Below are 16,813 nucleotides of genomic sequence, written 5' to 3' on the forward strand. Positions count from 1 at the left end.
ACAGCGACATCCTTTCTCAAACCCTAATCTAATTTCGCGAAATTATTCAGCTTGCTCCGCCGCAATCGCCGCCAACAACTTTCAGATCCGACATGGGCGACGGCGGCTATGAGCAATTTCAACCACCAATACCGATATTTCCGCCACAATCACCGCCGACAAATTTCAGATCAGACATGGCCGACGGCTTTCAACCACCACCACCATTATTTTCGCCACAATTTCAACAACCAACACAGATGTTTCCGCCACAATTTCAACCACCGAGTTTTCAACCTCGCCACCTTCAACATTCTCCTCGATTTTTAACACCACCGAATTTTCAACCTCGCCACCTTCAACATCCTCGATTTTTACCATCACCGATTTTTCAACCTCGCGACCATCATCCTCCTCCTCGTTTTCAACCTCCTGCGCGATTTGATAACCCTAACCAAAGCAACCTTCATCCTCCTCCTCGATTTCAACCTCCTGCCCGTTTTGATAACCATTATCAAAGCGATCTTCATCCTCCTTCTCGATTTCAACCTTCTGCGCAATTTGATAACCCTAATCAAAGGGCTTTTACAACATTGCAGCAAGTAACTACTGAAACAAGTTCTGGAACAAAGGAAAACACATCTGAAACAAGTTCTGCAACAACAGGAGAAACAACATCTGCTTATTTTTCAGGTTTTAAAATTAATTTAATGAATATAGTTAACTAATTGATTACTTGTCGTAACTAATTAGATTGTGCAATTAACTAAGCGGCTAAAAAACTAAACAAATTGGTTAACTAATTGCTTTGAAAGAATCACTAACTGGTAAAAATAGTTAACTAATTGGATAATAAACTAAATAATATATAAAGGAACTTAACTAATTAATATCAATACTAAACTATTTTTTTTTAAAGCTACTTTTCAAATTTCATTTTTCACTAAGTTAACCATTACCATCATTTAGGTAACCTTTTCCACCAAATAGTTAACTTTTTGAAGCAACTAGTTAACCTTTTCCACCAAATAGTTAACTTTTTGAAGCAATTAGTTAACTTTTATCATCAATTAACTTTTTGAAGCAACTAGTTAACCTTTTCCACCAAATAGTTAACTTTTTGAAGCAATTAGTTAACTTTTATCATCAATTAGTTAACTTTTATCATCAATTAGTTAACTTGTACCATCAATTAGTTAAGTTGTTCCCTTAATTAGTTAACTTGTACCATCAATTAGTTAAGTTGTTCCCTTAATTAGTTAACTTTTATCATCAATTAGTTAACTTGTTCTCTCAATTAGTTCAATTGGTTAACTAATTTCATGAATTATGTAACTAATTAGTTTCTTTTGTTAATTATTACTTTTGTTCATTTTACAGGTTCAAAAGATATTTGGAACGATTTAACAGAGGATGATATTAGAGGACCTTTGACTGGATATACTGGCACTGTAGATGAACTACATGAACTTTATGACAAACATTCAATACTTCTTGGATTTTCAATAAGAAAAAACACATTAAGGAGAGATCAAAAAACGGGAGAGATAAAGGAAAGATACTTTTGTTGTTCAAAGGAAGGAAAGAGAAAGGAAAACACAAAGAACACAAAGAAAGAAGAAGCAACTGTATCAAGTGAGAGCAAACAGAAAGAGCAGTCAAAGAACGCAAGGCAGCAAAACCTTACTAGAACAGGGTACAACGCATCTATACGATTGAAGTTACAAAAGGATGGAAAGTTTATAGTCTTTCATCATGTTATAGAACACAATCATGCCTTAACAAGAGAGTCACTGCAAAACTTTCAAAGGTACAAAACAAAATACAAGTAATTAGTTAACCATTAAAGAAATTTAGTTAGGCTTTGACATTAATTACTTAAGCGTTTAAATAATTTTGTTTTAATAATAAACTAGATAAAACAGTTACTTACCTTTTTCCATCAATTACTTAACTTTTTTCATAAATTAGTTAACCTTTTCCATGCATTAGTTAACTTTTTAAAACATTTAGTTAATGTTTTGCATCAATTAGTTTACTTTTTCAATCAATTAGTTACGTTTTTGCATGAATTAGGTAACTTTTATTTTAATAATATATTAGTTATTTACCTTTTACAACAAATAGTTAACTTTTTGCATATATTAGTTAACTTTTTGCATATATTAGTTAACTTTTTGCATATATTAGTTAACTTTTTACAACAATTAGTTAACGTTTTGCATCATTTCCAGATCACAAAGAAAAATTGATGAAGAAAAGGGAAAAGTAATTGAAGGACTCACACTATCAGGAATAACACCAGCAGATTCCTATAGATATATGTGTAATGAAGCTGGCGACGCAAGGGTCGTTGGACACACATTAGTTGACCACATGAATTTCACAAGTAGATTGAAAATGAAAAGACTAGAAGGAAAAGATACACAAGCAGTTGTGAACATGTTAATTAAGAGAGGAGAAGAAGATCCAAACTTTTATTTTCGAGTAAAGGTGAACGAGGCAAACCAAGTAATAAGCATGTTTTGGAGGGATGGAATGATGCAAGAAGATTATGACATATATGGTGATGTCTGTGTCTTTGACACAACTTTCAGAACAAACAAATACAATTTAGTTTGTGCGCCATTTGTAGGTGTCAACAACCATTGGAGTAATGTGATGTTTGGTTGTGCTTTTATTGCTGATGAGAAGACACACACTTTTGTGTGGCTATTGGAAACATTTCTGGACTCTATGGGAGGCAAAGCACCTATAACTATCTTTACAGATCAAGATCAAGCAATGGCAAATGCTATTGAACAAGTAAGAGTGTATTAACTATTTGGGTTTTATAGTTAACTAATTGCTAAAAATTGTTAACTATTTGCTACTAGTCTTTAACTAATGAGTTGAAAAGTTTAACTAAATTGATATCCATTCATCAGTTACTTTTTCCATCAATTAGTTATCCTATTACATACATTAGTTAACTTTTTGAATCAATTAGTTAACTTTTGCAATGAATTAGATAAGTTTCTGCATGAACTAGTTAACTTTTGTTTTAATAATATATTGGTTACCTTTTTGCATGAATTAGTTAACTTTTTGCATGAATTAGTTAACTTTTTGCATCATTTTCAGATTCCTAACTAATACAGAATTCTGTTCTGACTTAACTATATAGTTTAAATTCTTAACTAATACATCATTCATCAAAAAAATTGCAGGTATTTCCTAATACAAGACATAGATTATGCTTATGGCACTTACAAAAGAATGTTGTGTCAAGATTTGGAGACTTAAAAGCTGACAATACATTCAAAGACACATTCAAGAAGTGCTTATATCGTTGTTACAATGAAGAAGAATTTGAAACCACTTGGTTTGACATGATTACTAAGTATAACCTTCAAGATCATGATTGGTTTACAAATCTCTATACAATAAAAGAAAAATGGTATACAGCTTTGAACAAAGATTTTTTCTCAGCTGGAATATTGTCTTCACAAAGGTAAATGCTTAAATAAAAGAAGTCCACTAATTTTTTTAATGCTATTCTAATTGCTCAGAATAATTCACTAATTGCTATAAATACTTCACTAATTACTATGAATACTTCACTAATTGCTTTGAATACTTCACAAAGTTTAACTAATTGTTTCATCTACTTAACTAATTCCTTTGCCTGCTTAACTAATTAATCAGAAAGATTAACTAATTAAACAAAATGTTTAACTAAATGTTTCACCTTCTTAACTAGTTCCTTTGTTTGCTTAACTAATTCCTGTACCTGCTTAACTAATTAAATAAAATGTTTAACTAATTCAATCTTGTTACACAGGAGTGAGAGCACTAACAATGCTATTGGATTTAAAGGGAACAAATCAACTTCACTAACAGAATTCTTTCACATTTTTGGAGCAACAGTGGATCGTTGGAGATATCAAGAAGATCAAAATGAATATGATTGTGGAAATGCTTTGCCTAAATCTGATTTTCCAATGGTCGGAATGATAAAACATGCGGCAAATGTTTACACACTTACATTGTTTAGAGATTTTGAAAAAGAATTCAAGTATGCAATGGGTTGCATCTCAAATGTCAACTACATCAATGGAAATTTCTTTGGTTACAAAGTGCAACATGAATCTTGGCCTGAACATACTTCCCATTATGTAGCATTTGATCCAACAACAAATTCCATTAAATGCACTTGTAGGAACTTCGAAGAATCAGGTTAGTTAATGCTCTTAACTAATTGCATTTTTACATACACTATCAATTAGTGAACTTTTTCTATCAATTAGTGAACTTTTTCTATCAATTAGTTAGCTTTTTCCATGAATTAGTTATACTATTAAGTTACCTAGTTTTGTATTCACTTCAGTTAGTTTGTTGTACAATTAGTTAACTTTATTCATCAATTAGTTTACTTGTACCATCTATTAATTAATTTTTTCATCAATTAGTTAACTTTTTCTAACAATTAGTGAACTTTTACTATCAATTAGTTAGCCTTTTCCATGAATTAGTTATACTATTAACGTACCTAGTTTTGTATTCACTTCAGTTAGTTTGTTGTACAATTAGTTAACTTTATTCATCAATTAGTTTACTTGTACCATCTACTAATTAATTTTTTCATCACTTAGTTAACTTTTTCTATCAATTAGTGAAATTTTTCTATCTATTAGTTAGCCTTTTTCATGAATTAGTTATACTATTAAGGTACCTAGTTTTGTATTCACTTCAGTTAGTTTGTTGTACAATTAGTTAACTTTATTCATCAATTAGTTAACTTTTTCTAACAATTAGTGAACTTTTACTATCAATTGGTTAACTTTTTTCATCAATTAGTTAATATTTGGATGTCACAATATGCAGGATGGCTATGTTTCCATGCAATACGAGTTCTACATATACATTCTATTGTCAACATTCCAGAGCAATACATTTCAAAAAGGTGGACAAAGTTTGCAAAAAGTGAAGTATGGAAGAGAATGGAACATAGAGAAGATAATGGAACAAAAAAGAGAAAAATTACTCCATGGCGTTATGAGATGGCAAGAAATTTGTACAACTTGGTTATTAAATGTCAAGGGAGTGATGTAGCTAAAAAGGTTTTAAATAACTATTATTTAACTAATACATAACAATAAATACTAAATACTTCAAGAGTCTAACTAGTTTGCTTTAAATCTTAACTAATAGGTGCTTAAAGAGGCTTATGCTCATGCTAACGAAAGCATAAATAAGGTTCTAGAAAAAGAAAAAGCAGCAGAAAAGGAGGCAGCACAAAAGGCACAAGACGATGTTGAAGCACAACAAACCACAATCAACATAGCACCGTCTACATCATCATCATCATCAAATGCACCACAAATAATAGTTGAAAATCCACCACTAGTGAAGACAAAAGGAAGAAGTAAAAGAAAAAAAGGATTCTTTGAGATAAGGACATCGTCAACAGCACCTACAGAATTTGGAACTTTTACACCAAAAGAACAACTTTTTTAGTGACATTGGATTGAATTTAGTGTTTATCAAATTAGTTAACTTGTACCAGCAATTAGTTAACTTGTTCCCTCAATTAGTTAACTTCTTCCCTCAATTATTTAATATTGTTAACGTTTTCCATCAATTAGTTAACTTTTTTCAGCAATTAATTAGTTTACCTTTTGCATCCATTAAGCTTTTAACAATAATTAGTTAACTTTTTCCATCTATTAGTTAACTTGTCCCATCAATTAGTTATCTTTTTCATCAATTAGTTATTGTTTTAACTTTTTAACAACTTTTTCTATCAAGTAGTTAATCAATTTAGGTAACTTTTTACTGCAATTAGTTAACTTTTTACTACAATTAGTTAACTTTTTACAGCAATTAGTTCACTTTTTATAGCAATTAGTTAACTTCTTCCCTCAATTATTTAATATTGTTAACCTTACAATGCATTAGTTAACCTTTTCCATCAATTAGTTAACTTTTTTCAGCAATTAGTTAACTTTTTCTATCAATTAGTTAACTTTTTCCATCAATTAGTTACCTTTCTATAAAAATTATTTAACTTGTTCCCTCAATTAGTTAACTTTTTTCATCAATTAGTTAACTTGTTCCCTCAATTAGTTAACTAATTGATTTCATTTTCAAAAGTCAAGTTACTGTAATTATTGTTGACGTCACAATATGCAGGATGACTATGTTTAACTAATATTGTTAACCTAAAATTAGTTAACTTTTTGCATCAATTAGTTGAACTTACCACTCTTTAGTTAACCTTTACCATCAATTAGTTAACCTTTTCCACCAAATAGTTAACTTTTTGCAGCAATTAGTTAACTATTTTCATTAATAAGTTTTAACTAATTGAATTTGATATTTCACTAATTGAATTTAATGCTTAATAATATATTGAATTAGATTGACTGACTTATGAAAAATACCAAGTAAATAATTCAAAATAAGCTCCCTCAATTAGTTAACGTTTTCCCTGAATTAGTTATTCTATTAAGGTACCTAGTTTTGTATTCACTTCAGTTAGTTTGTTGTACGATTAGTTAACTTTTTCTATCAATTAGTGAACTTTTTCTATGAATTAGTTAGCCTTTTCCATGAATTAGTTATTCTATTAAGGTACCTAGTTTTGTATTCACTTCAGTTAGTTTGTTGTACAATTAGTTAACTTTTTTCATCAATTAGTGAACTTGTACCATCAATTAGTTAACTTGTTCCCTTAATAAGTTAACAAATTGATTTTATTTTCAAAAGTTTAACTATTATTGTTAACCTAAAAGTAGTCAACTTTTTGCATCAATTAGTTAACCTTTACAATCTATAAGTTAACCTTTTCCATCAATTAGTTAACTTTTTGCATCAATTAGTTAACTAATTGAATTTGATATTTAACTAATTGAATTTAATACTTATGAAATATATCAAGTAAATAATTCAAAATAAGCTCCTACTTAATATATATATACCAAAAGAGCTACTTGCCCAAAATATTCAAAGATTAAATTTCTGTTTTAAAGCACCTATTCTCAAAATATATCAACCAAACAAAGCAGTTAATAAAAATATTCACATATAAATTGTTTACTAAATAACAACTAAAAACAACCTGATAGATAAGTTTACTGATTAACTGGAAGGTGGCTTATGATGAACAACTTTTGCTCTCTTTTGTTTCGGTGCAACAGTAGCTTTGTTTTGATCCATATCAGAGAATGGCACTGCTTCTACTGTTGGCACTGCTTCAGCTGCTACCACTGGTTCGTTGTTCTTGGCAATTCGCCTTGATGACTTGTATGTTCTCAAAGGAGCATTGTCATTTCCTTCTGGCTTCTCTTGGGCTGCTGCTTTTCTTTTTGCAATTGTTTCTAACCTTTTCCTTGTAGTTTCAGCCTTTTTTAAATCAGCCTGCTGTTTCAACTTTGCAGCCTCTTCTTCTTCTAGCTTCTTCTTTGCTTCTGCTTCTTTTTTCTATCTTTCTTCTTCTTCTTTCTTTTTCTTTCGGCGATCACGAACAGCATGGGAAATACCAACTTTAATCATGTTGAATGATTCCATTTCCTCCAGCACATCAGCCGAATTTCATTCATATCAGAAAGGACTAAGGTTGAACAAATCTTAGCCCGTAACATTGTCCTTGTACCGCGCTGAAATAAAAACATAATATATAAGATAATGTATGTGTACTAAATACTGATTGTATGAAACAAAAAATAGATTTATTAATAGATTAAAAAAGTTAACTAGTTGCTGTAAAAAGTTCACTAATAAATTTAAAAGTTAACTAATTGCTGTTAAAAGTTAACTAATTGCTATTAAAAGTTAACTAATTGCAGTAAAAAGTTAACTAAGTGTTGTAAAAAGTTAACTAATTGCTGTAAAAAGTTTACTAATTGCTGTAAAAAGTTAACTAATTGTTATAAAAAGTTAACTAATGGCTGTAAAAAGTTAACTTATTGCAGTAAAAAGTTAACTAATTGCTGTTAAAAGTTAACCAATTGCTATAAAAAGTTAACTAATTGCAGTAAAAAGTTAATTAAATTGTTGTAAAAAGTTAACTAATTGCTGTAAAAAGTTAACTAATTGCTGTAAAAAGTTAACTAATTGTAGTAAAAAGTTAACTAATTGCAGTAAAAAGTTACCTAAATTGATTAACTACTTGATAGAAAAAGTTGTTAAAAAGTTAAAACAATAACTAATTGATGAAAAAGATAACTAATTGATGGGACAAGTTAACTAATAGATGGAAAAAGTTAACTAATTATTGTTAAAAGCTTAATGGATGCAAAAGGTAAACTAATTAATGTAAAAAGTAAACTAACTGAAAAAAGGTTAACTATTTGAAGTAATAAGTTAACTAATTGAAGAAAAAGGTTACCTAATTCATGAAATACTTAATTTGAAACTATTGAAACTAGAAAAGATAAACTAATTGCTTGAAAATCTTAACTAAAGTAGACTTACATAGGAAAGGTCCATGGGAATATTTTTGCCATTAAAGTACTGCATTGCTGTCATCAAAAAAATTCCGCAATCTACATGATCAGGGTTATCTGATCTCCCAGCAAAGTCCAGAATTGACATTTCAAAATGTAAGCAATCAGCAGCAGCCGCATGGCCAATCTCTAGCAGAAACTGTGCAAATGCTTCAATAAGCAATGACACCATTGCCATATAATCATCATGAATCTTCTTATTCCAAATTATGTTGTCAACATAGACAAGACTTCTCTGATTTATGTTGACAATCAACAGAGAGAGGTGTTCTTGGTAAATAATGGGAAAGAAAAAACTGCAAATGAATCAAGGGAAAAAAGTAAGAAAAATCAAACTAAAATATATAAAAACTTAACTATTTAATATCACAAATTAACTATTACATATAAAGGCATAACTACCAAAATACCAACTTACCATTCCCACATTTTTCAGATTGAATCTGTGGTCATTGATTTGCACCCAATATTTCCAACTATTGATAAGTTCATCAATAATTTGATTTAGAGATTCAGCTGACTTCGTCTTAAGAGCACCTTCAAGCTTCCTCTGGCATAAGCAAAAAACCAAATTTAATTAGAAAACGGTATAAACAAATTAACTGAACTGAATACAAAACTAGGTACTTTCATGTGTAACTAATTGATGGAAAAGGATAACTAATTCATGGAAAAAGTTAACTAGTTGATAGAAATAGTTAACTATTTGATTGCAAAAGTTAACTAATTGATAGCAAAAGTTAACTAATTGATAGAAAAAGTTAACTAATTGTACAACAAACTAACTGAAGTAAATACGAAACTAGGTACCTTAATAGTATAACTAATTCATGGAAAAGGCTAACTAATTGATTGAAAAAGTTCACTAATTGATAAAAAAAGTTCACTAATTGATAGAAAAGGTTAACTAATTGATAGAAAAAGTTTACTAAATGTACAACAAACTACCTGAAATGAATACAAACCTAGGTACCTTAATAGAATAACTAATTCATGGGAAACTAATTGATAGAAAAAGTTCACTAATTGATAGAAAAAGTTCACTAATTGATAGAAAAAGTTCACTAATTGATAGAAAAAGTTAACTAATTGATAGCAAAAATTAACTAATAATACCACAAACTAATTGAAATGAATACAAAACTAGTTACTTTACAGTGTAGGTAATTGATGGAAAAACTTAACTAATTGTTTGAAAAGGTTAACTAATTGTCAGAACAAGTTAACTAAATGATTTAAAAAGTTAAAAAGTTAACTACTTAATGGAAAATGTTAACTAATTGATGTAAAAAAAATAAGTAACTCATTATTTAAACGATACAACATAAAAAAGTAAAGGACATTAATAAAAAAAATTACATAAAATAGAAACTAACCGTGTACTCAACACCAAAATAGAAATTGTTTTGTTCTTTATTCAACATGAACTGATTTTTGTTCAAGAGAATAGACCAAATCTCAACAATGTTGGATAAGATATATTCCTCAGGAATCAAACATTGCATTTCCTCCCTATTTATTTTGTGGAGCATCCCAAAAATAAAAACATCAGCCCTGTTACACAAAAATTAAAACAAATAAATAAGGAAAATATTAAATTATGTAAAAATCTCAACTAAATGACATATATAGTTAACTAATTCATCTCACAAGATAACTAATTGTTAACTTACCGTTGATCAAGTGCCTCATCATCCAAGAAACAGAAGTCAGTTACTTCTTTTTCCAGTCTCCTCAGACGACCAAGGGTCTTCGGAAATCTCTCCATTAACTCAGATAAGCAGAAGACTTCTTCTGTAGCAGAACCAATGGGAAGACTGCTATAGAAACTCCTAGCTTCTCGTTCAGGTTCAGCATCTTGGGGAGCAACATTTCCAGAACCTTCAACATTTTTCTCAATTGGCCCTTTATCACCAGGTCCATTATCACCAGAACCCTTGTCAGCAGCACCAGCATTCTCCTGAATTGGCCCCTTGTCAGCAGCACCATCAACAGCTTGAGAAGGAGCATTATCATCAACAGCATTATTTTCATTTCTCAAGTGTTCAGCATAGGCAACAATTGAGTCAATTATCTCCAAAAACACAGGATCACTGTATCCTGGACTGTCTGATAATTCTTGTCGTCGACGCTTTAACGAATTTATACGGTCCTTATGGAAACTGGACACAACATATAAATCGCGACAATATATTCTCATTGCCAATTGCAACTCCTTCACACAAAAAAAAAAGAAAAATATTAAGAAAAGAAAACAACAACAAAATAATTAACTAATTGAATTATCTAAACAATTATATAATTCATGGAAAAAGATAACTATTTGATGGAATACATTAACTAATTGCTGTATAAAGTTAACTAATTAAAGGAAAAGGTTAACTATTCGATGAAATAACTTAACTAATTGATGGAATGATGAAACCATTGGAAAAATTCATTAAAAAATAAGTTCACTTATAGAGAAAAATAGTTAACTAATTGATGAAATAAGATAACTAATTGCTGAAATAGGTTAACTAATTCATAAAACAAGTAACACTTGGTTAACTACTTAATGGAAAAAGTTGACTAATTGCTGTAAAAACTTAACTAATTTAAGCAAAAGGTTAACTATTGTGAGATAGGTTAACTAATTGAATAAAAAGGTTTACTAATTCATAAAAAAGGTTAACTAATGGATGGTACAAGTTAACTAATTGAATAAAAAGGTTTACTAATTCATAAAAAGGTTAACTAATTGATGGTACAGGTTAACTAATTGAATAAAAAGGTTTACTAATTCATAAAAAAGTTAACTAAATGAAAAATAGGAACTCCTTCACACAAAAAAAAGATAACTAATTGATGAAATACATTAACTAATTGCTGTATAACGTTAACTAATTAAAGGAAAGGGTTAACTATTTGATGAAATAACTTAACTAATTGATGGAATGATGAAAGATTGGAAAAATTCATTAAAAAATAAGTTAACTAATTGATGAAATAAGATAACTAATTGCTGAAATAGGTTAACTAATTCATAAAACAAGTAACACTTGGTTAACTAATTAATGGAAAAAGTTGACTAATTGCTGTAAAAACTTAACTAATTTAAGCAAAAGGTTAACTATTGTGAGATAGGTTAACTAATTGAATAAAAAGGTTTACTAATTCATAAAAAAGGTTAACTAATGGATGGTACAAGTTAACTAATTGAATAAAAAGGTTTACTAATTCATAAAAAGGTTAACTAATTGATGGTACAGGTTAACTAATTGAATAAAAAGGTTTACTAATTCATAACAAAAGTTAACTAATTGACAAAATAGGTTAACTATTAAAAAGAATCATTAAATATGAACAAAAATAAATATGAACATTATCATGACTTACATCATCGCAGGTAGCTTGAATTTCAGCATCTGTTTGAGCACTTTCCGGAATTTAAAACTCAATAATCCTGCTTCGATCAGCTTGGGAATTACCCGGTGCACCTTCCGAAACTTTAGCAGAAGCAGCAGGAGCACCAGAAGCAGCACGAGCAGTAGAAGCAGAAGGAGCAGAAGAAGCAGAAGGAGCAGCAGAAGCTTCAGGAGCAGCAGAAGCTTCAGGAACCTCGAGTTTGATAGGGTTAAGACCCCCTAACAAATCAGCAAAAGTCTTAGACACGGGATAGCTGGTTATATCAACCAAAGCTACCCCAAAACCCATCTTCTCTTCGGAAACCAGACGTTCAGTCACTTGTTCATCATTCCAATGTTGAACAAGTGGGATTTCCTTAGGGGGGACTACACCCCGAAATAACGATCTTTGGAGATAAATTATCTCCAAAAATAGAACACAGCCACCAACCTTGTCATTTTTGACACTCGCTCTCCACCTTTCAACAGCAAACCCAAGCTGGTTTAACACGTATTTACACCAATTTTGTTTCACAATCTGTGAAACATCCTCAACAGCCTTCAAAACCTTGATGTCTAACAACCGGTTAGACGTAGGAGCCAAAAATACACCTATAAAAACAATAAGATAATTACAGAAATCAATAAGATAATATGTTAACTAATTCATAAAAATAGTTCACTAATTAATGTAAAAAGTTAACTAAATGATGAAGAAAGTTAACTAAATGTAAAATAGGTTAAATGATTGATGAAAACAGTAACTAATGGATAAAAAAGGTAAACTAATTATTAAAATGAACTAATTAATGAAAAAAGAAGAATAATTAATAAAAAAAAGGTAAACTAATTAATGTAAATAGTGAACTATATACTTGCTGTTAAAGGTAAATAACTTGAGCATGATTAATTTAGAAATTTTTACCTAAAACAATAACCACAAAGGCACGTTTAAAATCATCTCCACATTCATCTGTTTTCAAAAAAGATTCCAACTCCGTCAAGGTGGGTGCCTGAACAGTTGGTTTCTTGTGGAACTTCTCATTCCATCTTTGAATCATTTCATGGTTGGCATCTCCTTCAACCCGCTTTCTTGGCGTCTCTTGAACATCAAAATCCTTGTTCCATGGCAAGCCAAAGACATCATAGACATCATAATCATATAACTGAACATTTTGTGTTTCTCCAAACTGGAGCATATGACCAACACAATTAAAATGTTGAAGCAGCCATGGAACAAGGCGTGTGTTGACTTCATGAAGTCGAACACTCAACAAACCACCAAAACCTATCTCTTTAATGGCTTTCACTTTGTTTTCATTCTTCTTTATAGAATTAAGAAGATTAATCAACGCCTCTGGTCTACAATTTAGTTTGTAACCCCTACACAAAACAAAAGAATTTAATTAATGAAAATATTTAACTAATTGCTTAAGAAGTTAACTAACTGAAGAAAAAGGTTAACTATTTAATGAAATAGGTTAACTAACTGCAAAAAACTTCACTATTCATGCAATAGGTTAACTAATTGATAAAATAGGTTAACTAATTAATGGAAAAAGTTAACTAATTGCAGTCAAAAGTTAACCAATTATTGACTTAACTAATTGCAGTCAAAGGTTAACTAATTAATGTAAAAGGTTAACTAATTAGTGAAAAAGTTAACTAATTAGTGGAAAGATTCTTTTTAAAAAAAGGTTAACTAATTACTGAAAAATATTTAACTAATTGTGTTTAAAGGTTAACTAATTATTTTAATTACATAACTACTTCATATAGGTAAAATAATTTGTTTCAAAGCAAAAGTAATTAATTTAAAAATAAATAACAAATAGTCATACCTATCCAACTAATTAAACAGTGATAAATAACAGTTACAAAGATAGGTTAACTAATTGAAGAAAAAGGTTAACTAACTGAAAAAAACTTCACTAATCATGCAATAGGTTAACTAATTGATGAAATAGGTTAACTAATTAATGGAAAAAGTTAACTATTTGCAGTCAAAAGTAAACTAATTATTGAGTTAACTAATTGCAGTCAAAAGTTAACTAATTAATGGAAAAGGTTAACTAATTAGTGGAAAAAGTTAACTAATTAGTGGAAAGATTCTTTTTAAAAAAGGTTAACTAATTACTGAAAAATATTTAACTAATTGCAGTCAAAAGTTAACTAAATTATGCAAAAAGTTCACTAAATGTAAAATAAGTTATGATAATTGCAAAATCAATTTTTAAATAGTCATACCTATCCAAATAATTAAACAGTGATAAATAACAGTTACAAATATAGGAGTTATACCTATCCAACTCTACAACTTCCCCACCATCTTCCGTATATTCTACTTTAACTTTCGACTTCTTTGGCCCCCTTCCAATTTTCCTCTCATCTGCACTCACCTTTGGACTAGCTGGAATATCTTCAGTCGGCCTTGAACTGCCTTCAACATCTTGACTCGACTTCCCAGCATCGTGATAATCAGATGCTTTGTTTGCATTTTTTGACCTCATTATGTGAACTGAAACTATAAATGAATGTAGTTCAATATATTGCAATGCGCAAATAAAAAGAATGTGTAATGAACATAAGCAGTATAAATAGCAATAAAAACAAAACAATTTCATTGTGTAACTAATTGATTTGAATGTTTCACTAACAGGTTAAAATAGTTAACTAATTGGATTATGCAATTAACTAATTGGTCAAAAAAGTAAACTAATTGCTCAAGAAAGTTTGAAATTAAATAAATTAACTAATTCGTTTAATACTTGATTTATGAATGTCAGAATATGACTAATTGCTTTGAAAGAATACCTAATTGGTAAAAATAATTAACTAATTGATTAAAAAACTAATTATTTATCAGCGAACTTTTAATTGAACAATTTGAACAAAAACACCAAAATAAACTTCAAATTATGAACAAATTGAACAAAAAGAAGGAAAAAGGACAAGAAGCTTCAAAAATATTGTCGAAAATGAAGAACAACCAAAAGTATCACAAATCACAATTACAAAACCCTAAATCACAACCAAAACAGTAAGAAACAAAAACGAACTTCAAATGATAACAAAATTGAACAAAAAGAAGAAAAAATGACAACAAAACTTCAAAAATATTGTCAAAAATGAAGAACAACCGAAATTATCACAAATCACAATTACAAAACCCTAAATCAAAACCAAAAACAATAAGAAACAAAACGAACATCAAATGATGACAAAATTGAACAAAAAGTAGATGAAAATAGAAAGAACTTACCGAAACTTGAAGTAAATCGGAAAATATCACAATCACACCTTCAAAACCCTAAATCGAACGAAAAAAGAGAGGATAAATCAGTAAGAACTACACACAAACAAAGAAAAACAAGTGAAAATGCAAAAAACTTACAGAAATTGAAGAAATCGAAGAGAAGATCAAAGAGTAGAAGCTTTCTCTCTCCTGAAATGGAAGAACTCGGCGGTTTCTCTCTCTAAAAGTGAATAGTGATTTGAAAATGGGCAAAAACGTGGGAAAGAAAACCTTTTATACTAAACCCGAAAAAATAACCGTTTTCGACCCAATTCGGATTTGACCCGCGTCCTGACCCGCGTCACGACCCGCGCTGCCACGTCACCCGTCTGACGCTGTCAGTCCGCCTTATTCAATAATTTGTGTTAAAAAAATTATACTTTTGGCAATCTTTTGGCGCAATTTGGATTATACACCCGGATGCACAGTGCTCATTGTGCACCTTGTTGAACATTCATTGAAAATTTAATGAACATGGAGAATGATTTCAATGTACATGTACTAGTCAAATATTTAAACTATATGTTCTATGGATTTAAACTATATGTTCATTGGCTATATGTTCTTTGTATTTGAACTATATGTTCATTCAAAAACAGGGTGCACAGTGAGCATTATGCACACGGGTGCATAAACCATATTTTGTACTTTTGGTGCCCCTACTAATCATAAATTATACTTCTTCTGATTTTTATTTTTTTTACTTGCTACTTTTGTCATTTTTACGCATGTCAATGCACATCTTTGATCATTAATATTTTTAATTGTCTTTAAGCAAAAATTATAAAAACTTGATATTTTGAAAATACGTATTGAGATAATCTAACAAGATTGCACACGACTATGCTTTAACTTACATATAAATCATTAACAATAGTCAAAGTAGAATATGTGAATAGTGTAAAAAGTCTAAATGTTACAAGTATTAAAAAGCGGAGGAAGTATTAACAATAAGTATCAAATACAATAAAAAGGAAAAAGAAAAGCAGTCAATAGCCACAATAAATAACGTCATAAAGGGAAAAAGTCAAAAATAAATAAGGAAAATTACAAAAAATAACTTAATCACGGTAAAGATTACGTAGGTTCAACCACAAATTACGCCACTGATGAAACAACAAGTACAACGGGCAAAAAGTCAAAATTAAAAAAGTAATTTTTTTTTCAAATACGGAGTACTTAATTACAGCTAACTTAACACACCACAATCACGCCAGAAATTAAAGGAATGAATTGTTTGGAAAATTTGCCAATTACTACCTAGGTCTTTAATGACTTTGCGAATTACTACTTAGCTTGTTAAAAGTTGCTAATTACTACCTACGTGTTTAGTTATTGTTGTCAGTTGCTACCTTGGCCTATATTCCGGCCAATTAATCACTAATTATATCTTAATCAACCATTAAACATACTTTAATTATTTTAAATAATTAATATATTTATAAATTTCAAAACTAATGAAATCTGAAAAAATAAAATAAAAAATTAACACATCAATCGGAAAAGAAAGGGGAGCAAAATGCAGCTCAAAAGTGCTTGAAAAATAATCATTCATGGCATAACCATTCTCATTAACTCAATGAGAGTTTCATCGATTTATCATCATAGCTGCTTTAATTTGCTTCCCCCCTTTTCAAGCTAACTCAAACATTACATTTCACACA

General features: G+C 29.7%; 1 protein-coding gene across 1 annotated transcript; it reads left to right on the forward strand.

Annotated features, from left to right (window-relative positions):
• Window positions 1-176: 176 nt before the first annotated feature.
• On the forward strand, window positions 177-4,108 carry LOC130472206 (protein FAR1-RELATED SEQUENCE 5-like). The gene is made up of 6 exons (XM_056842707.1): window positions 177-672; window positions 1,360-1,789; window positions 2,214-2,784; window positions 3,189-3,472; window positions 3,803-4,036; window positions 4,099-4,108. Exons 1-6 carry the CDS (start codon window positions 177-179, stop codon window positions 4,106-4,108), a joined length of 2,025 nt encoding a protein of 674 aa, XP_056698685.1.
• Window positions 4,109-16,813: the final 12,705 nt, after the last annotated feature.

Source organism: Spinacia oleracea, chromosome 4 (genome assembly GCF_020520425.1).
Source record: "Spinacia oleracea cultivar Varoflay chromosome 4, BTI_SOV_V1, whole genome shotgun sequence".
NCBI classification, from domain to species: domain Eukaryota; kingdom Viridiplantae; phylum Streptophyta; class Magnoliopsida; order Caryophyllales; family Amaranthaceae; genus Spinacia; species Spinacia oleracea.

Excerpts from the sequence above, each read along its gene's own strand:
- LOC130472206 (XM_056842707.1), top strand. The coding sequence starts at position 177 with ATGGCCGACGGCTTTCAACCACCACCACCATTATTTTCGCCACAATTT. Across the intron at positions 673-1,359 it reads AACATCTGCTTATTTTTCAG|GTTCAAAAGATATTTGGAAC; the intron begins GTTTTAAAATTA and ends TTCATTTTACAG. Across the intron at positions 3,473-3,802 it reads GGAATATTGTCTTCACAAAG|GAGTGAGAGCACTAACAATG; the intron begins GTAAATGCTTAA and ends CTTGTTACACAG.